The 21,110-nt window shown below is 42.7% G+C and overlaps 1 protein-coding gene across 1 annotated transcript in view; it reads right to left on the bottom strand.

Annotated features, from left to right (window-relative positions):
* Nucleotides 1-1,581: 1,581 nt before the first annotated feature.
* Nucleotides 1,582-21,110, bottom strand: part of MUC2 (mucin 2, oligomeric mucus/gel-forming) — a 54,099-nt gene continuing 34,570 nt past the window's right edge. Inside the window, exons 36-54 of the mRNA XM_065685795.1 lie at nt 15,649-20,961; nt 14,619-15,600; nt 13,314-13,488; nt 12,161-12,408; nt 11,015-11,198; nt 10,679-10,883; nt 9,248-9,426; nt 8,472-8,541; nt 8,050-8,150; nt 7,854-7,885; nt 7,502-7,679; nt 6,815-6,919; nt 6,157-6,197; nt 5,372-5,494; nt 4,810-4,908; nt 3,995-4,123; nt 3,409-3,448; nt 2,997-3,126; nt 1,582-2,065 (exon numbers count right to left, since the gene is read on the bottom strand). Of these exons, the coding sequence (XP_065541867.1) occupies nt 1,810-2,065; nt 2,997-3,126; nt 3,409-3,448; nt 3,995-4,123; nt 4,810-4,908; nt 5,372-5,494; nt 6,157-6,197; nt 6,815-6,919; nt 7,502-7,679; nt 7,854-7,885; nt 8,050-8,150; nt 8,472-8,541; nt 9,248-9,426; nt 10,679-10,883; nt 11,015-11,198; nt 12,161-12,408; nt 13,314-13,488; nt 14,619-15,600; nt 15,649-20,961 (8,590 nt within the window). The 3' untranslated portion in view covers nt 1,582-1,809. The remainder of the gene's footprint in view (nt 2,066-2,996; nt 3,127-3,408; nt 3,449-3,994; nt 4,124-4,809; nt 4,909-5,371; nt 5,495-6,156; nt 6,198-6,814; nt 6,920-7,501; nt 7,680-7,853; nt 7,886-8,049; nt 8,151-8,471; nt 8,542-9,247; nt 9,427-10,678; nt 10,884-11,014; nt 11,199-12,160; nt 12,409-13,313; nt 13,489-14,618; nt 15,601-15,648; nt 20,962-21,110) is intronic.

The raw sequence follows: 21,110 nt of genomic DNA, 5'->3' as shown, positions 1-21,110 counted from the left end.
GTGCAGTACCTTTTAACTTCCATATTTAGAAGTAGTATGCCCATCACTAGAAGGCACAGAAAGAGACCAGAACATTTGCAGAACAAATGAAAAAATTGAAGGGAGATTTTAGTCTTCAGCATAAATACAGTGTGCAATAAAATGCCCCTACTGATTTGGAATGTTTTATCTCATTTTCATAGGAAACAAGGCAGATTTGATCACACTTTGTATCTGTCTCCAGAAGCTATTTGCTGACCTCAGATTTGCTGACCTCAGCTAAATTTAACTGCTAAAATGAAGATCTCAGAGTTGGTTAATGTCAACAGATTTTGAGAAAAGTATTTTTTGCAAACCACTCCAGAAAACTAATGGTTATAGTGTCAGCACAGAAATTGTTATATGACAAAGAATCCAGAAAGGAGAATAACCTGGTAAATGCCCCAGGAGAAAAGTCTTAGTCACATCTCATGATGAACCTAGAGACAGAAATCCTTAGAATCTTGTACTGAAGCAGAAACCAGGCTTCATTAGTACTGGAGCTTGCTTTGTAAACTGATGTAACTTCTTAATCTACCTCTAAAATTTTAAGATTCACAGAAATTAGCTCTCTAATCTTAATATTCTAAAGATGCAAAACCTTCAGTAGTTTCATTTTCTGTGCATTCCTACTGGTGTCTGCATTCTAAGTTGCATCACATTTGGCAGGACTAATAGTAGCACAAAATGGTGATAGGTAGCAAAGTTGCTTGTATTCAGATTGGCTGTGGCTCAACATTACTTAACGTTGAAGTGTAATGTTACTTTCAGTTCTTAGAAGGGTAAAGCACTATTTGTGTTCATTAAAAGAGACAAAATAATACCAAAAGCATTTTCATACTCAGCAGAAGGTGCGGATTACCCTCATTGTACTTCAGATAAATCAAGAGATGCCCGTATCTCAGCTGATCTCCTTCAGCTCCCTTACAGTAAGATCAGATAAACAGGCACTTCGGAATGTAATTCAACTGACCTCTTTTGGATATGTCCTTTGTTGTGAATGCCAGAAATTACTATTTCTCTCAGTTTCCTGTAAAGGAAGCTTATGATAACTAGCTCAGATATGGGCATTCCAATGTTTTATAAACACTTGGAATTTGGAGAGCTCTTACTACAGTACTATATATACATCCATAAAGCACTGTGAATGAACTTCATATTCTGAAGCTGAGGGACCACTTTCTTAGTAAAAATACATAACTGTGATGAACTGAGACAGTTCTAACATACACAGCCCTGCTAAAGTAAGATCTGGTGCTAAACTTTTTTCAAAGTTTTCCGAGTTTCTCCGAGTCATTTGAATCACTTCATGATCATTCTTCATATTTGGTTTTGTTCTGGCAACATCAACTTCTGCCCTTGCTTACACATTGGGTCCTCCAGACAGTACCTTCTGATACTCCAGTTTTTAAAGAGCAAGAAATAGATACCCCAAAAGTGTAAAAAAATATGTCAGTTGACTTCCTACAACTGAAAAAGAACTTTTCTTCCCTTTTAAAACTCAGGCTCATCAAGACAGCCTGTGAGTAAGTACAAAATCCGTGTTTTTTTAAATGTGCTTTTAATCATTCAAAGGAAATCAGCTGATTATATAAGGAACCAACAGGCTGTGCACTTGGAAGAATACAAATCTGTGTTCTTATTTTGTGCACAAATAAATACAGCACTGTTAAAAATAATCAGAGAACAAACGGGATACAGTAACTGGGAAAAGTAAAGTTCAAAAGTTGTCAAGGAAGATGAGAATGGTGCATAACCCTTTTAGTTGAATGCTGATAGTTTTTTTCCTGTTCATTTTGATGTTAAGCTGATGGCCCTCTTGATACGGTCTAGAGTGCTTGCCTCATCATTTTCTTCTGTGGTCTGCAGCTCACTGGACCGTGAGTTGCTGCATTCAGTGTCTTGACAGCTGCAGCTTTCCACATATATATACTTATGTGAAATTGAACTCCCAGTGGGACATTTCAGTTTCACCTCCTTTATGGTAGTCCTTGATTCCCTGCAGCAGGAACAGCTGTGGTCCAGAGAATTGGCCTCAGCAGAATATCTGTTAACATGAAAATGGCAACATTACTCTGTGTCAGAAGCAGCATACAGAGAAGAGGGTTAGAGAGAATACGGAACTACTGTGAGAAGTTTGGAATGATATGTAGAAGAGCCACAGTTGTGGCTAATGAAAGTGCTAAGCTCATCTGACAGAGCAATGTTTATAACAGTATGCTTCTAAAATTCATTGCATTTGCTGAGATTCTTTTATTTCTTCTGGAAAAACAATTGGCATTGAAGTCCTAATAAAGAACCCAGTAAGTTCTAGGAGCTCAGCTTCCTTAGATTCCTCTCATCATTCCAGCCCTGATGGATATTAAATACACCAGATGAACAATTAAGGGCAGATAAAGCCCTGACCTGAGTAAAAATACTGCATAGACAACTGGCTACAATGCCACCTACAATGGCATCACATCGATCAATTGGCTACAAGGGCTACAATTGCATTGTGTGAATCAAAGTGCATATCCCATACCCAGCAGTGTTAACAAGAAGAGGAAGCAGCAGCTCTTTCTGTTCCTGTCTTACAGCAAAATATTTTTTTGAAGACTTGTGTTCATCAGCTTCCCAAGCACCTTTCCTAAGTGGCAGACTCTTTCAATATCAGTCTATAAACTGTGTCAAAAGTCATCTTTTTCTTGTATTGCTGCAGAGGCAACCAGAGCAAGACTCTAAGATGATAAGGTATTTCAAAATACTGGTAAACCACCTATCTAATAGGGGTTTAATCTGAGACTAAAGATCAGTTTTCTCCCCTGTAAGGTGCCCTGTGGCATATTCAGTGATAGGCAGCAAATGACAGTTTCTCTGGGGAGCCGATAGTTTCAAGCCCTCTACCACTCTGCAGTCTACCTATTTATTGTCCTTTTTATATAAACAAGCTCAGCGCCAGTAGAATTCAAATCCCATTGTCTGATCAGTTTACTCACAGCGAGAAGGTTCCACATGTTCCTTCACATTCAGTCATGACAACTCTGTCCACAGAACGACAGCCCTTATAGAGGATAAAGTCTTTTCTTTGACGGACAGAACACGGTGTAGGACTATCCAGAGGTATACCTACAGGGGAAGATTAGAAAATACTTTCAGTGAAACAGCTCCAGAAGTTCCTTGCAGTTCAACAATTGCTGGACTTCACTAGTACACTCAAATTGACTTTAGTGGTCTTTCTGCTTCAGTTTCTACTTTCCCAGAGACATGGACAGGGGATGCTTGGAATAACAAGCACAAATATAATCTATTTGAATACAAACATATCAGCCTTTATGGCTGGGAAATGGATTGATACAAGAAGAAAATTCATTCTCTGTATTGTTGATTCAGGTACACTGGAATACTTACAGGTTTTGCAACAACCATTAGGTAAGAATGCAGTAGTTCCCTAAAAGACAAAGAAACAGGAAAAATAAGATTATTTTCTTTCCCTTTATTAAAGCAGCTTTTAGGCCAATACTGAATAGAGGGATTTCTCAATGACTGGAAATAACCAGCAAAAACTGAAGAATTGTTCTGATAAAAAAGATAATGATCTGTTCCAGACTTGAAATATATCCATGTACAAAGGATTGTGAAAATTGAGATAATGCTTTGAAGGAAGTCTACAGTTAACATCATGCAATTTCTCCTCATAAACAATTCCAAAAAAATGTTTTGCAGAGCCCCAAAGCAGTCAGCAAGGAGTTTGTATCTAAGTGCTGAACAGTATTTTGGCTGCTGAGAGACTGCTGCCAGCTACAAGCCAGATATCTTACTTTATACACTGTATAGGTCTGTGCATGGATGAAGCAAAACTTTTGCCTTTGGGATGGACAGACTTTGGTGAAAGGTCATCAGAGCTTTATTTGACTTTTGTTAATAATTAAGTAGCTGAAGTAAACTGAAGTAATCTATACATTGACTAGAGAGTAAGTTTTCCATATTTACTTACAGGTTTGCAGCTGTCTTCATTGAATGCTGGGCAGGTTATCTCAGATTTGGAAGAGAGAAGATGGTTCTGGATATTTACACAGCTATAAATGGTGCAGTTGTTGTTAGGATCATTTTCAAATTCTCCAGGCTGCAAGTGAAATACAAAATGTAATAAGGAAAGCTTAAGGGAGCTCAGTCAGAAATTTTCCTGCCCTCTGACAATGACTCTCCTCATTGTTTCCCAGTCAATTATTTTAGCTTAACGGCCACTTAACAGCCATTTTAGTTATTTTAGGTTAACAGCTTATTACATGCATTGCAGTATGCCATATATGGAAAGAATAGTCAGTTTTATATGTGATTTCCCTTGGAAAAGAAAAATCCCTCTGAAGTATGTAGAGTACATCAGAGTTATTAACAAAATTATCCATGCCAATGGATTTTGCCTTGGGAAAGCTAAACTAAATATGGTAATTAAGAACAATCCTAAACTTTCACCCTACAGGGCAATAAAACGGTTTCATATTCAGGCTTTACTAGTGTTTTTCAACACACAGAAATTACATAATACAGAAAAGCCCAAGCTTCCAGACATTGCAAGAAAAATCTTCCAATGGTATTAGATTTGTTATTCCAGGAAGAGCCTTCCAGAAAATTTGATTATAAAAGTCCTTTTTTCAGGAAAAAAAAAAATGCAGATAGGCTTTGCTTTAGGTGAGCCTATGACCTTTTAGGTGCAAACTTATACTAAGCCTTATCTTTGAAAAGGAGATGCTCCCTCTCTGAAAGGGGGAACTTTACAAATTTGGTAAAGAAGATGTAGAGCATACTTACACTCAAGATGAGGTCAGAATTGTTTGCTGTTTGTATAATACACTTAGTCTGCACACATCTTCCACAACATTCACCTTCCACTGGTTGACGTTCATATCCCTAGATAATAAAATAAATTAAAAATGAAAGTACTATGATAGATACATTTCAGAGAAATAAATGAAAACATACTAACACATTAATTGATTATGCTTTGAAGTGCACTATAGATTTGTGCCTTTGTGTGCCTTTCAGTGTTCCAACCCAATGGAAGACAAGTAATAAAAGCATGCTATAGGTGGAATAAATTAAAGCACTAAAATAAATATGCCTAATAATTAAATATAACTCTACTAAGTGCTGTACAGAAATTTCCCAGCTAATTCAATATGAACTGAATACTATAAGTTACACAGTCAAGCTTCATGCAATAGACTGCTCAAGAACAGTTGGTATCCATGCTGGAGTTGGACTCTGGATTTCTGCTCCTTGTCCTTTGCTTATACCTTTCATGGATCAAACTCCTTTTCACATACATGTGTATTTTGGCTTTTTGTTTGTTTGGTTGAAGTTTGTCACTTACTGGTTCGCAGTATGTGTTGCATGGAATAGGTTCACATGAGATGATATTCATTTGAGTGCTGACGTTAACTTCATTAGTGCAGAAACAATTCTGACACTTATCAACAAAGACTGAGGAATTAGGCTATAAATTTTAAGACAAAAAGGTTCATATATTAATCAGACATGACATGTGTGACAGACATTTCTTAATTTCTAAAAAAATCAGTAAACCAATCAATAGAAAACAAAACAATCATAGCAACTATTGGATAGCTATTTGGTTGGACATTTATGAAGACAACATTTTAAATACTGGATTTAATTTAGCGTGTGTCTTTACTGAAGTCCTATATAGCAATTATAAACTCAGATATTTAAAGGATAGGTGTCATAAAAATATCTGCAATAAATAAATTACTAGACCAAACATACTTTATTAGGAATCTAAGTCTGTTTAGAATAATATTTATTTACAAATATTTTCATTTTTGAAAGCAGAGTCTTAAAATTGCAATAATGTGCTGACCTCATAAGATGTCAGCTGACTTTTTAAAATGCATGCACACTTGACTGTAAACGCAAATCTCTCTGCTACTGACATACAAACAGCTTTTCAGTCTCTTTTATACACAGCAACCTTTACAGAAAAGGTTTAGGCTCTGTAAAATTGATGGACTCCTGATAGACATTTGAAAATTGCTAAAATATTGGTTGTACTAGAAAAACCTCCTCATAATACTTCTGATAAAGTATACTAACTGGTATTTAAACCATTTTCAGAAGACTGTTGAAACAGGAACTTACCAAGAATTCAGCATTCTGATGTACACAAACCCTCTTGGGAACTGTTAACAAGCAAGGAGATAGGTGGTTACACAGAGGGAAAAAAACCCCAAACCGCTTCACCTCGCTCTAGTCAAACTCATTCCTTCCACAATGAATCACAATGCATATGGTCAAATACATTGTTTGTCCATTTCTGGTAGCAGATATGACTTATATAAATACAAGAACTAATACTGCATGTTTGAAAGGAAGATTTAGCCCAATATACTCAGTCCAGTTAATAGCCAAGAATGCACATTTAACAGGTACAAGTAAATCCTTGTTTCAATTACCAAGAGCAAAGCAGATTTTGTAAAGCTGTCTTCTACTGGGGATGCCCGGCAGAACATTTTCTTAGATTAAGCTGAGACCACAATACCAGTTAATTCTGTGGTTGTTCTGATATGTACTTACAACAAGGAAACTTGAATTTGAGCCACATGAGCTGTATCTGACTTTGTAGGTTTTCAGCATAACCATAGCGGTAGTAACCAATGTTAATAGCAACCAATTTCTAGAATCTGACTGTGTTTCTTACCTCTTTCAACAGGCTACTGTATACAGTCTTACTAAGTGTGATACTAAATTATTCAATATATACTGCTAATCATTGTTAACATATTTCCAAGACACTTACCACACTGGTACACAGGACAGCACTGACCCCTGGGAATGTGAGAATGAACTTCAAATCCCAGTGTACACCTGGGGGCATTAGTTGTGCAGAAGCTTGTATTGCATTCTGGGAAAAAAAAAAAGGAATAAGCCAGAAAGTACACTAAGTCACGGCTACAAGAAATAGGCATCTAATAAAGCATTTAGGATAGACTTCCTATTGCTAAGCAACAATCCAGATCTTCTCCAAAGAAACAAATTTCAGAAAGAGAACACATTTTTCTTAGTGAATCCAGGCACTAGTTTATGAAAATTTTTCTACTATGTAATTACCAAGCACTAACAATTCTTTGCAGAGAAGTAGCGGACAACTGTTACTATCTCCAATATTGTAGGTAATTGCTGCAAAATGAAAACCCACATAGAATTCAGTAATCTATCTGCATTTCGCTTGAATAAAATGTGGTCCTGAACTTGAGAACTATAGATTTAGTTGAGTCCCATAATTTTAAATTCAGTTATCCCGAGTCATTGCAATATTAAAAATGTATTTTCCCTAACACTGGGCAAGCTGATTTTAGAAAGCATGAAGAAAGATAATATTTTGTGACTCCCTGCTGCAAGTCTCTGGTGCTAAGCTAGTCCAGTTCTTTTTATCTTTCTTAACCTAAAAGGTACAGGAAGAATGAAAACAAAAGTGTAAACTCACTGCATGTGATAATGGGGCAGCAGGAGTCATCAGGATTGACTTCACTGACTTCACGGAGGCCTTCTCCATCACAAGTGGTCTTATTTTGTTTGGCACATTCATGAGGCTTACATACAATGCCATTTCCACCTTCCAGGCAAATACAGTCCTGACAGTCTACTGTAAACTTTTCCCCAAACTGTCATTAAAGAAAATAAAGTGAGTGATTGCATGACTACCAATTAAAAAGAACAGAAGTAAAAACAGGAATGAAAATTTGGGAGACCACAAAACAAGACTGCACGAGTGGAGACCACTTTCCTCTCCCCAAGCTCAGCCTCTATTTGAAATACAAAAGCATATGGCAGCATACCTCTCTTGGTATCTTGTCCACTCCAACACAGCCTGTGAAAATATCAAAATAAATTTCAATTACCACTGATATAACAGTAGATATCTCTACTGTATGTTGGATGAGTACTGCATACAGTCAGATCTATGCTGTGTACATCAAAAGCAAAGAACAAAGAGGAAACAAACATGCATCCAAGTGAAGCAGTAAAACTCACCACATGTTTTTACACAGACATCCACGCCAGAGTCATACAGCATTGTTCCATTAGGACAGAAACAGCCTTCTACTTGTTTAGTTGAAGTTTCGTTTTGCTGGCTATATGAGACAAAATGTTCAGAGGAACACCATTACTATCATAGACATGCAGAGGAGGATTATGCCAAATAATCTTTTACTGAAGATACAGTGGCAAAGAATATGCATATTTGCGATTTAGGTACTGTCGGTGTTCATGTTTGGTATAAACGAACAATATAACCAGTACAGGCACTCTGATTTAGGATCAAGAGAACAGTGGTACCAGATTTGACAGTCAATTTAAGACATAACAGGAGGTTGATTTCTCTTACCCACTTACGCGTTAAATATGACTGAACAGCTACTTGCATGAACTATAACATTAAAGGAATTATTTACCTTGATTTGCAGGTTATCTGTTTAATAGGACCACATGCTCTGTATTCTTTGTCTGAGGGGCATGTATAAGCTGGAATGGGAGAATAAAAGGGAGGAAGAACTCAGTGACAATTTTCATATAAAAGTCCCATGACTTCATGCCAAGAACTTCAACACTGAATATTCATTTTCATATGTATCTTTGATAATCTTGAGAAACAAAAACTACCAGCACCAGGTATCAGACTCATGTCTCTGAAAGGAATTTTATGCAATGTAGCCATATAGATAAAGAATCATAGAATGGTTAGGGCTGGAAAAGAAAAGTTCTAGTCCTCCCTGGGCAGGGATGCCTCACACTGTAATTTACATTAAAGAGATAAAGTTATTTGTTTTCCTTTTTTTTCATAATTTTAGTCTCTTTTGCACAAGTTCTCAAAGGGGAGTGTATTCATACCGTGTGTCCTCATCTTACTACAGCTGAAAATGAATGCATATGTAACTAAATACAGAGTGATCTGCTGATGCCTGCAAAACACAAAACTGCCCATGCACAAAGAAGTATCTACTGATACAGGTGTTTCTGGCACAGCCAATTGATGTGTACTTTTGCAGGCTCATTTATCATGTCCACTGATAAAAATGTAGTCTGTAAAATTACTTAAGAAAAGCAGCTGTTGTGATTTACTGGTGTCTTCATTGTTCGGAATACAGTATAACATACTGTTAGGACATTATTGCCAAAACAGTTCCATATAAGCTTCTGTAATAGTCTTGACAAATGGCCAAATACTTACAGCAAACACCATTTGTATGACTTCTCCAGTCAATGCATACACTTTGATCAGCACAGGTGGCAGCATAGATCTGCAGACTTGAGCATTCCAGGTCTAAGTTGGGAAGTACACAACTATCAAAAACACAGGCTGAATAGTACTTTTCAGGCCGGACATGGCCATGGCACGGCTCGAACACACTAGAAACATATACATTTATCATTATTAGTTACTGAATAGTTACTGAATTCTTCAAGGTGCTTAACATGTTATGATGTGGCATATGTAGTACTTCAGGAGATATGAACAAGGACTATATTAAGGAGAGATTTTTACTAGGAACTCTTGCCTAGATTTTAAGCTTGCAACGTATCTTAATGTATCCTCCCCTCACCTACAAAACAACCAGGCACCAATATTTTCTGCCCATGAATATTATCAAACATAACTATTGTCCTCGGTTCAGCTGTAACAGTTACCTTTCTCCTTGTTAGCTGGTGCAGTGCTGTGTTTTCAACTTCAGTCTGAGAACAATGCTGATAACACACCCATGTTTTTAGTTGTTGCTAAGTAATGCTTACCCTGATCAAGGACTGTTCAGTCTCATGCTCTGCCAGAGAGGAGGGGCACAAGAAGCCAGGAGAAAGCAGAGACAGGACACCTGACCCAAACTAGCCAAAGGGGTATTCCATACCACAGCACATCATGCCCAGTATATAAACTGAGGGGAGTTACCCAGGAGGCCCAGATCACTGCTTGGGTCAGGCTGGGTTTTGGTTGGAGGGTGGTGAGCAATTGCATTGTGCATCACTTGTATTAACTGTTTTTTTTCCTTTCCCCTTTTACTTTTATATTCTCTTCCCTTGTTATTTCTCTTATTATTATTGGTGGTAGTAGTAGCGGTTTTGTATAATACCTTAGTCACTGTACTGTTCTTATCTCAACCCATGGGATTTACATTCTTTGGGGGGAAGGAAAGGGGCAAGTGAGTGAGCAGCTGGATGGTTCTGAGTTACCAGCTGGGCTTAAACCACGACAACCATGAACCACTTTTCTAAAACTAGTTCTAAAATCTCTAAAGAGATTTTGTTTGTTTGGGTTTCTTTTCTTTTCTAATTCCTGACACAACATTCTAAAAACGAAGATCTCTCTTTTCAGTTGCACTCTGTTTTCTGCTAATTAAGCATGGGAAAAGACAAGAGTATAGAACAGTGCAAGTCAGAGATGTAGAAGAATGTGAGAACATCAAGAAACGTTCATGTAGAGGCCAGACAGTTGGAAGCAAACTATCAGCAAAGAATGACATCTAGGAACAGTAAAAGGAACAGAAGCAACCCACAAAGCTACAAGAAATGGAGTAATAGTTAGAAAGACTTCCTATTGATAAATGAATCTTAAAATTGCCTCTTAATTTGAAGATCACAGGCTTATAAATCCCAAAGGAATGTCTACCTTCCCAAAAGAAGCTCGCAGATGGAAGATTCTTTGCAAGGCTGCGCTGGAGTTGCGCTAGGTGCTTTTGTAGGAATTAGGCCTGGAGAGCATTGTGGTTTGGAGGGATCAATAACTTGCCAGTGATCTGCCATAACTTCACAATTTTCTGCAATGTTTCCGTTTGGCAACATGCAATCATCTGCCATGTTGTTATTGCAAGTACCTAAAATTGGAAAGGGGAGAAAGAATTTGTGCACAGATTAGTTATCAAATTCCATTCATCTTTGTGGCAAGGCTGTCATTTCCCTGTTTATGGTTTTGTGAGGGTACAAAAACTACAAGAGTAAGCCTTACCACACTGTCCGTGAGTGTTGTTGCTAAACAGGCTGTAGGGCATTCTGATAGAAAAGGACAAGCCATTGTAGGTCACATTCATTTTCAGTTCAGGAATTTCCACTACGCGATTTATGCCTGATTCATAGATACTCACACCAAATTTTTTATAAGGCAAAGCCACTGCCTGTTTGTTTACTGTCACCTAATAAATAAAACAGAAAAGAGACATATATTTATTTTTACTTCAGGAAGCAATTGACTATTCATTATTTTGCATTGGAGATAGAAAGTAAAAGCAAATAAGGTGCTTTTAGTTAGCAGCAACTGTCCCTGTGTTTCGTTTTATGTTACCGGAAAGCCAAACCTCTCCTCCCTCAGCCAAAAAAAAAGGCCTGTCAGCCACTGATAAACTAGGCTAAAATTCAGAGTTTGAACCAGTTGAACTCTAACACTCAGCAGATTTATTAGAGTGACTATGACATTAAGGACACCCTATGAAAGTGCATATAAAATCCTCCTAAATTCCTAGTGCACACAGTTTTAACTTTCCGGGCAAAAAGGCAACATGGTTGTAGGAAAATTAAATGAAAGAAATTAGCCAAAATCTTTATTATTTATTTAAATACAGTAGCCATATACCTATGGAACTAACACTACTACTTTTACTCAGCAATGGTAGTTTGCTTTGCTTTACAGGAAAAAAATGGTCTAAATGTTGAAAATTTTCCATAATATGCTGCAACCTAACTTATAATATTCCCACACAGTAATGTACAAAACTAAACAAACCAAACCCCACAAAACCACAAACACAAACACTTCTCACCCACTTTTGAAGGCTCAAAACTGGGACATCATGTTTATCAATTAAATAAACACATAATAGTCCCTATTCTGCAAAATGAAAACATTGACACCAAACAAAGCTAGTAATTTCACTTTAAAAAAATGCTTAAGGCCAATACTTTAAATTTTATGTCTAATTTATGTTATAACCTCCCATTCAACATTTTTTATTTTCCTTTGTGGAAAAGTTCAAGCTAGTATTAATTCTAAAACATAGATTTAATTTTAATTTTTTTCCCTGACATTGTGCACATAATTATCAAGTTGATGTTACACTATTATTTTAACCAAGAAATCAAATGTAGCATTTTCCAATACCTCTACTTGCAGAGTATTTTGTTTGACTGTTGCTATGCGCACTTCCTGAGTCTCATGTCTCACAATGAGTGTTCGAGGACAGGAGACTACATCCGGTACATCACAATTGTAGTTATCAATGTAGACACCAAAGTTGTCAACTTTCTTATCAATCTCTTCCACAAGGACGTATGTACAATTCCCTTGATAGCTGTAGTACAGTCCATCAAAAGTCATATAATGTGGGTCTCCCCAGCCAATGCAGTAGCCTACAGAAACATACAGCTAGGTTAGCTCCTTATGGAATTAGTCCAGACTACAAACAAAATCTGTAGGGATTCATTTCATGTAACTTTAAGCATTTTTAAAGTGTGTATGTCAATGCATGAGCTCACTATGTAGAACACATAAATAATAGAGGAAAACAGGCACTTTTAGGACACGGTTCATCTGACATTTCTGACAATGGAGAATAGGATTAACTTCATCCTAGACATACCTTTACAGATAGCCTGACCAAGTTCCTCTAGTTCCAACCGTCCTGCCACAGGCAGAGACACCTTCCACTATAACAGATTGCTCAAAGACCTATCCTACCTGGCCTTGAACACTTCCAGGGATGGGGCAGCCACAGCTTCTCTGGGCAACCCGTTCCAGTGCCTCACCATCCTCACAGTGAAGAATTTCTTCCTAATATCTAATCTGAATCTACCCTCTTTCAGTTTAAAGCCATTCCCCTTTTTCTTATCACTACCTGCTTTTATAAAAAATCCCTCTCCTGCCTTCTTGTAGGCATCTTTTGATGCAGGCCAGGATATGTTTGGCTTTCTGGGCTGCAAGTGCGCATTGTGCTTCGCCTCTCATCAAACAACACTCCCAAGTATATGTAGGCTTCTAGCCTTTAGATAGATGTCTCCATCTGGATATTTACATCCTGCCTTGGGAGACCAATTACTTCTCCTAACACAATAATTACATAGAAAATATGGCATATAAGTAAAAGCCCCCAGTAGCTAAAAAGAATCACTGAAGCACTGCAAATAGTCCAACACTAGAAGTCTGAGGGACACAGCCTTGTGTGATACTTATACCCTAATAAAAAAATACTGTTGCTCTTGACTCTAGCATTGTTCCCACAGACAATGACAAAATATTCAACAACATATATACTTACAGTCACATTCCCAGTGCCAACAGCATCCATCCTCATCAATTACTTGCACAGGAGAAAGCCCATTGGCACATGTAGGTTTAGGAGGTGGATTACAGATTATGGGAACCACCTGGATTATATCATCTTCTATGCATATTGCCTTAGTGCAGTTGCAGAGCCACCATGACTCACCTGGCTGTGTTTGGAAAGAGAGCATTTGATGGAAGAGAGAGAGAAACCTTATGGTCAGATTACCAACAGTTATGCCTGAAGACTTTTGCAGTGTTTTAAAATGTCATATTTTTACTGACAATTTTTTTCCCACCAGAAATCTGAAAATGGGAAGCGCAGCAGGCAGCACAAAGGCCTGCAGGATGAACTAGCACTACTGAGAGCTGCTAATTGAAAAGCATTACTTATAAAAGTCAAACCAGTAACCTGAAGTGGGAATTGCCTTTTATAGTTTTGGGTATCTAAAAGTTAAACGTCTATATAATTTCATCATCTAGACTTCCTTTCTAAGCCAGTACCAGTGAAAGATACTGATCCAGATCCATGATGAATATTTAAGCAATCCCCTTTCATGAATGCCTAGAACAGATTAACAGCTAAAGCCACAGTGAACACCAGCTCTTTGGGAGGTAATGCCTAAGGTCATTACATGCATGCATTGTGATTGTATGCATTTTGTCTATCTTCTACCAGTTTTTCAGCCATGTATAATATTGTATACTAAGCAAATTGATAAACATCAAAGCTGTGAGGAGGCTTTAAAAATGTACAGGACAATTAGCTTGCCTCTGCCAGAAGTGGAGGGTTCGAAAAACCTCAGAACTCAGTCAAATTTCATTTGCATTTGAATGTGCTGATCTGTTTCATGGCACTCTCCTAAAACCAGACTATGACCCAGTATGACTCATTCTAAATACAACTACTTCAGCCCTGTGGTTCCTTGTTGGGCTCCACTGTAAACACATAAACAACTTTTACCCACTCTAGACTTATTCAAAAGCTGAAATAAAAAAGAGTTTAGCACCACTTTGCTCTTGTTTAGCTCTTTATCAAATCTATCCTATAATAAACAGGAACACAGAACTGTGATCTACCTCCCTTAAAAATCCTTTTTAAAACTATACTTGAAGAACTAATAGCAGTATGTAAGCTATCAAACTGAATATCACAGGAAATCACGCTGATACACAAAAACCCCTATAAATATTAGAATGGATTAAAACTTGTTTTTCTGTCCAGATTAATACATCCTCTATATGTTATTAACATAGAAATTATGTGGTTAGTCTCCATCCACAGCAGAAATCTACTCACCGCGTAAGATTCATTAGGTGAAATAGAACAATTTTTTCCAGGAGTGGTTGGTGGTAGACTTAGAGTTGAACTTGAAGTACTGAATTTAGTAACTGTACTGTATGTAGAGCTTCCTGGAATAGTGACTGCACTTGAGGTAGCAATTGGAACAGACATACTAGTTGAGCCAGAGGAAAGAATTCCAGAGGTGGTAGTGATTGCAGTGATTGTGGTAAAATTACTAGAGGTAGTTCCTGAAGTTGTGGTAAAAGATTCTGTTGGAGTTGTACCAGAGGTGGTGACCGACATGGGACTTGATACGGATGACTGAGGTACAGTAGTGCTGGCTGTAGGCTCTGCAGAAGATAATCCCACAGTTGTTGCTGTGTTGATAGCAGTAGAACTTACTAAAGTAGCATAAGCTGCAGTGCTTGACAAGGGGCTACCAGTTTCTGTAACACTCGGGGTCCTGAAGGGAAGAAGTTCTGAAGTTGTGGGGCCCAAAGTGGAGGTTCTGGTGGTCAATCCTGTTTCAGTGACTCCAGAAATGGTGGCTGTCACTGGGGTGGTTGATACCGGTGGAGGTGAGACAGTAGTGCTGTCTGTAGATTCTGACGTTGATATTCCTGAAGTTGTAGTGGTGGTAACAGTTGATCCAGTTGCAGTAGTACTAGTTGCAGATGTTGTCATAGGACTAGATGTCTCTGTTACCACCGTGGTAATGAGGGAAGGAGGTCCTGAGGGTGTTGCGATTGATATGGTAGTCTTGGTGGACGATCCTGGTTCAGTGACACCAGATGTGGTGGCTGTCACTGGGGTTGTTGATACAGGGGGGGTTGATACAGTAGTGCTAGTTGTAGGCTCTGGCGTGGGTGATACTGAACTTGTGGTGGTGCTAACAGCTGATGTTGTAGACGTACTGATAGTCGCACTTGTTGTAAAAGGACTAGATGTCTCTGTTACCACTGCGGTAGTGGGGGGAGGACGTGCTGAGGGTGTTGGGCTTGATGTGGTGCTTTTGGTGGTAGATCCTGTTTCGGTGACTCCAGACGTGGTGGCTGTCACTGGGGTTGTTGATACCGGGGGTGGTGATACAGTAGTGCTGGTTGTAGGCTCTGGCGTGGGTGATCCTGCAGTTGTTGTGCTTATGGTGGTTGTAGGTGATGTGCTTGTGGGGCTCCCTGTCCCAGTGGAGGTGGTCTCGTGGCTCGATGTTTCCGTTACAATTGTGGTGCTGTGGTGAGGGGTTCCTGAGGGTGTGGGGCTTGATGTGGTGCTTTTGGTGGTAGATCCTGTTTCGGTGACTCCAGACGTGGTGGCTGTCACTGGGGTTGTTGATACCGGGGGTGGTGATACAGTAGTGCTGGTTGTAGGCTCCGGCGTGGGTGATCTTGGAGTTGTGGTGCTTATGGTGGTTGTAGGTGACGTGCTTGTGGGGCTCCCTGTCCCAGTGGAGGTGGTCTCGTGGCTCGATGTTTCCGTTACAATTGTGGTGCTGTGGTGAGGGGTTCCTGAGGGTGTGGGGCTTGATGTGGTGCTTTTGGTGGTAGATCCTGTTTCGGTGACTCCAGACGTGGTGGCTGTCACTGGGGTTGTTGATACCGGGGGTGGTGATACAGTAGTGCTGGTTGTAGGCTCCGGCGTGGGTGATCTTGGAGTTGTGGTGCTTATGGTGGTTGTAGGTGATGTGCTTGTGGGGCTCCCTGTCCCAGTGGAGGTGGTCTCCTGGCTCGATGTTTCTGTTACAATTGTGGTGCTGTGGTGAGGGGTTCCTGAGGGTGTGGGGCTTGATGTGGTGCTTTTGGTGGTAGATCCTGTTTCGGTGACTCCAGACGTGGTGGCTGTCACTGGGGTTGTTGATACCGGGGGTGGTGATACAGTAGTGCTGGTTGTAGGCTCCGGCGTGGGTGATCTTGGAGTTGTGGTGCTTATGGTGGTTGTAGGTGATGTGCTTGTGGGGCTCCCTGTCCCAGTGGAGGTGGTCTCGTGGCTCGATGTTTCCGTTACAATTGTGGTGCTGTGGTGAGGGGTTCCTGAGGGTGTGGGGCTTGATGTGGTGCTTTTGGTGGTAGATCCTGTTTCGGTGACTCTAGACGTGGTGGCTGTCACTGGGGTTGTTGATACCGGGGGTGGTGATACAGTAGTGCTGGTTGTAGGCTCTGGCGTGGGTGATCCTGCAGTTGTTGTGCTTATGGTGGTTGTAGGTGATGTGCTTGTGGGGCTCCCTGTCTCAGTGGAGGTGGTCTCGTGGCTCGATGTTTCTGTTACAATTGTGGTGCTGTGGTGAGGGGTTCCTGAGGGTGTGGGGCTTGATGTGGTGCTTTTGGTGGTAGATCCTGTTTCGGTGACTCCAGACGTGGTGGCTGTCACTGGGGTTGTTGATACCGGGGGTGGTGATACAGTAGTGCTGGTTGTAGGCTCCGGCGTGGGTGATCTTGGAGTTGTGGTGCTTATGGTGGTTGTAGGTGATGTGCTTGTGGGGCTCCTTGTCCCAGTAGAGGTGGTCTCATGGCTCGATGTTTCCGTTACAATTGTGGTGCTGTGGTGAGGGGTTCCTGAGGGTGTGGGGCTTGATGTGGTGCTTTTGGTGGTAGATCCTGTTTCGGTGACTCCAGAGGTGGTGGCTGTCACTGGGGTTGTTGATACCGGGGGTGGTGATACAGTAGTGCTGGTTGTAGGCTCCGGCGTGGGTGATCTTGGAGTTGTGGTGCTTATGGTGGTTTTAGGTGATGTGCTTGTGGGGCTCCCTGTCCCAGTGGAGGTGGTCTCGTGGCTCGATGTTTCCGTTACAATTGTGGTGCTGTGGTGAGGGGTTCCTGAGGGTGTGGGGCTTGATGTGGTGCTTTTGGTGGTAGATCCTGTTTCGGTGACTCCAGACGTGGTGGCTGTCACTGGGGTTGTTGATACCGGGGGTGGTGATACAGTAGTGCTGGTTGTAGGCTCCGGCGTGGGTGATCTTGGAGTTGTGGTGCTTATGGTGGTTGTAGGTGATGTGCTTGTGGGGCTCCCTGTCCCAGTGGAGGTGGTCTCGTGGCTCGATGTTTCCGTTACAATTGTGGTGCTGTGGTGAGGGGTTCCTGAGGGTGTGGGGCTTGATGTGGTGCTTTTGGTGGTAGATCCTGTTTCGGTGACTCCAGACGTGGTGGCTGTCACTGGGGTTGTTGATACCGGGGGTGGTGATACAGTAGTGCTGGTTGTAGGCTCCGGCGTGGGTGATCTTGGAGTTGTGGTGCTTATGGTGGTTGTAGGTGATGTGCTTGTGGGGCTCCCTGTCCCAGTGGAGGTGGTCTCGTGGCTCGATGTTTCCGTTACAATTGTGGTGCTGTGGTGAGGGGTTCCTGAGGGTGTGGGGCTTGATGTGGTGCTTTTGGTGGTAGATCCTGTTTCGGTGACTCCAGACGTGGTGGCTGTCACTGGGGTTGTTGATACCGGGGGTGGTGATACAGTAGTGCTGGTTGTAGGCTCCGGCGTGGGTGATCTTGGAGTTGTGGTGCTTATGGTGGTTTTAGGTGATGTGCTTGTGGGGCTCCCTGTCCCAGTGGAGGTGGTCTCGTGGCTCGATGTTTCCGTTACAATTGTGGTGCTGTGGTGAGGGGTTCCTGAGGGTGTGGGGCTTGATGTGGTGCTTTTGGTGGTAGATCCTGTTTCGGTGACTCCAGACGTGGTGGCTGTCACTGGGGTTGTTGATACCGGGGGTGGTGATACAGTAGTGCTGGTTGTAGGCTCCGGCGTGGGTGATCTTGGAGTTGTGGTGCTTATGGTGGTTGTAGGTGATGTGCTTGTGGGGCTCCCTGTCCCAGTGGAGGTGGTCTCGTGGCTCGATGTTTCCGTTACAATTGTGGTGCTGTGGTGAGGGGTTCCTGAGGGTGTGGGGCTTGATGTGGTGCTTTTGGTGGTAGATCCTGTTTCGGTGACTCCAGACGTGGTGGCTGTCACTGGGGTTGTTGATACCAGGGGTGGTGATACAGTAGTGCTGGTTGTAGGCTCCGGCGTGGGTGATCTTGGAGTTGTGGTGCTTATGGTGGTTGTAGGTGATGTGCTTGTGGGGCTCCCTGTCCCAGTGGAGGTGGTCTCGTGGCTCGATGTTTCCGTTACAATTGTGGTGCTGTGGTGAGGGGTTCCTGAGGGTGTGGGGCTTGATGTGGTGCTTTTGGTGGTAGATCCTGTTTCGGTGACTCCAGACGTGGTGGCTGTCACTGGGGTTGTTGATACCGGGGGTGGTGATACAGTAGTGCTGGTTGTAGGCTCCGGCGTGGGTGATCTTGGAGTTGTGGTGCTTATGGTGGTTTTAGGTGATGTGCTTGTGGGGCTCCCTGTCCCAGTGGAGGTGGTCTCGTGGCTCGATGTTTCCGTTACAATTGTGGTGCTGTGGTGAGGGGTTCCTGAGGGTGTGGGGCTTGATGTGGTGCTTTTGGTGGTAGATCCTGTTTCGGTGACTCCAGACGTGGTGGCTGTCACTGGGGTTGTTGATACCGGGGGTGGTGATACAGTAGTGCTGGTTGTAGGCTCCGGCGTGGGTGATCTTGGAGTTGTGGTGCTTATGGTGGTTGTAGGTGATGTGCTTGTGGGGCTCCCTGTCCCAGTGGAGGTGGTCTCGTGGCTCGATGTTTCCGTTACAATTGTGGTGCTGTGGTGAGGGGTTCCTGAGGGTGTGGGGCTTGATGTGGTGCTTTTGGTGGTAGATCCTGTTTCGGTGACTCCAGACGTGGTGGCTGTCACTGGGGTTGTTGATACCGGGGGTGGTGATACAGTAGTGCTGGTTGTAGGCTCCGGCGTGGGTGATCCTGCAGTTGTTGTGCTTATGGTGGTTGTAGGTGATGTGCTTGTGGGGCTCCCTGTCCCAGTGGAGGTGGTCTCGTGGCTCGATGTTTCTGTTACAATTGTGGTGCTGTGGTGAGGGGTTCCTGAGGGTGTGGGGCTTGATGTGGTGCTTTTGGTGGTAGATCCTGTTTCGGTGACTCCAGACGTGGTGGCTGTCACTGGGGTTGTTGATACCGGGGGTGGTGATACAGTAGTGCTGGTTGTAGGCTCCGGCGTGGGTGATCTTGGAGTTGTGGTGCTTATGGTGGTTGTAGGTGATGTGCTTGTGGGGCTCCCTGTCCCAGTGGAGGTGGTCTCATGGCTCGATGTTTCCGTTACAATTGTGGTGCTGTGGTGAGGGGTTCCTGAGGGTGTGGGGCTTGATGTGGTGCTTTTGGTGGTAGATCCTGTTTCGGTGACTCCAGACGTGGTGGCTGTCACTGGGGTTGTTGATACCGGGGGTGGTGATACAGTAGTGCTGGTTGTAGGCTCTGGCGTGGGTGATCCTGCAGTTGTTGTGCTTATGGTGGTTGTAGGTGATGTGCTTGTGGGGCTCCCTGTCCCAGTGGAGGTGGTCTCGTGGCTCGATGTTTCCGTTACAATTGTGGTGCTGTGGTGAGGGGTTCCTGAGGGTGTGGGGCTTGATGTGGTGCTTTTGGTGGTAGATCCTGTTTCGGTGACTCCAGACGTGGTGGCTGTCACTGGGGTTGTTGATACCGGGGGTGGTGATACAGTAGTGCTGGTTGTAGGCTCCGGCGTGGGTGATCTTGGAGTTGTGGTGCTTATGGTGGTTGTAGGTGATGTGCTTGTCGGGCTCCCTGTCCCAGTGGAGGTGGTCTCATGGCTCGATGTTTCCGTTACAATTGTGGTGCTGTGGTGAGGGGTTCCTGAGGGTGTGGGGCTTGATGTGGTGCTTTTGGTGGTAGATCCTGTTTCGGTGACTCCAGACGTGGTGGCTGTCACTGGGGTTGTTGATACTGGGGGTGGTGATACAGTAGTGCTGGTTGTAGGCTCTGGCGTGGGTGATCCTGCAGTTGTTGTGCTTATGGTGGTTGTAGGTGATGTGCTTGTGGGGCTCCCTGTCCCAGTGGAGGTGGTCTCGTGGCTCGATGTTTCCGTTACAATTGTGGTGCTGTGGTGAGGGGTTCCTGAGGGTGTGGGGCTTGATGTGGTGCTTTTGGTGGTAGATCCTGTTTCGGTGACTGCAGACGTGGTGGCTGTCACTGGGGTTGTTGATACCGGGGGTGGTGATACAGTAGTGCTGGTTGTAGGCTCCGGCGTGGGTGATCTTGGAGTTGTGGTGCTTATGGTGGTTGTAGGTGATGTGCTTGTGGGGCTCCCTGTCCCAGTGGAGGTGGTCTCATGGCTCGATGTTTCCGTTACAATTGTGGTGCTGTGGTGAGGGGTTCCTGAGGGTGTGGGGCTTGATGTGGTGCTTTTGGTGGTAGATCCTGTTTCGGTGACTCCAGACGTGGTGGCTGTCACTGGGGTTGTTGATACCGGGGGTGGTGATACAGTAGTGCTGGTTGTAGGCTCTGGCGTGGGTGATCCTGCAGTTGTTGTGCTTATGGTGGTTGTAGGTGATGTGCTTGTGGGGCTCCCTGTCCCAGTGGAGGTGGTCTCGTGGCTCGATGTTTCTGTTACAATTGTGGTGCTGTGGTGAGGGGTTCCTGAGGGTGTGGGGCTTGATGTGGTGCTTTTGGTGGTAGATCC

This window comes from Lathamus discolor, chromosome 6 (genome assembly GCF_037157495.1).
Source record: "Lathamus discolor isolate bLatDis1 chromosome 6, bLatDis1.hap1, whole genome shotgun sequence".
Lineage (NCBI taxonomy): Eukaryota > Metazoa > Chordata > Aves > Psittaciformes > Psittacidae > Lathamus > Lathamus discolor.
This window is presented reverse-complemented; position numbering and strand designations above follow the sequence as displayed.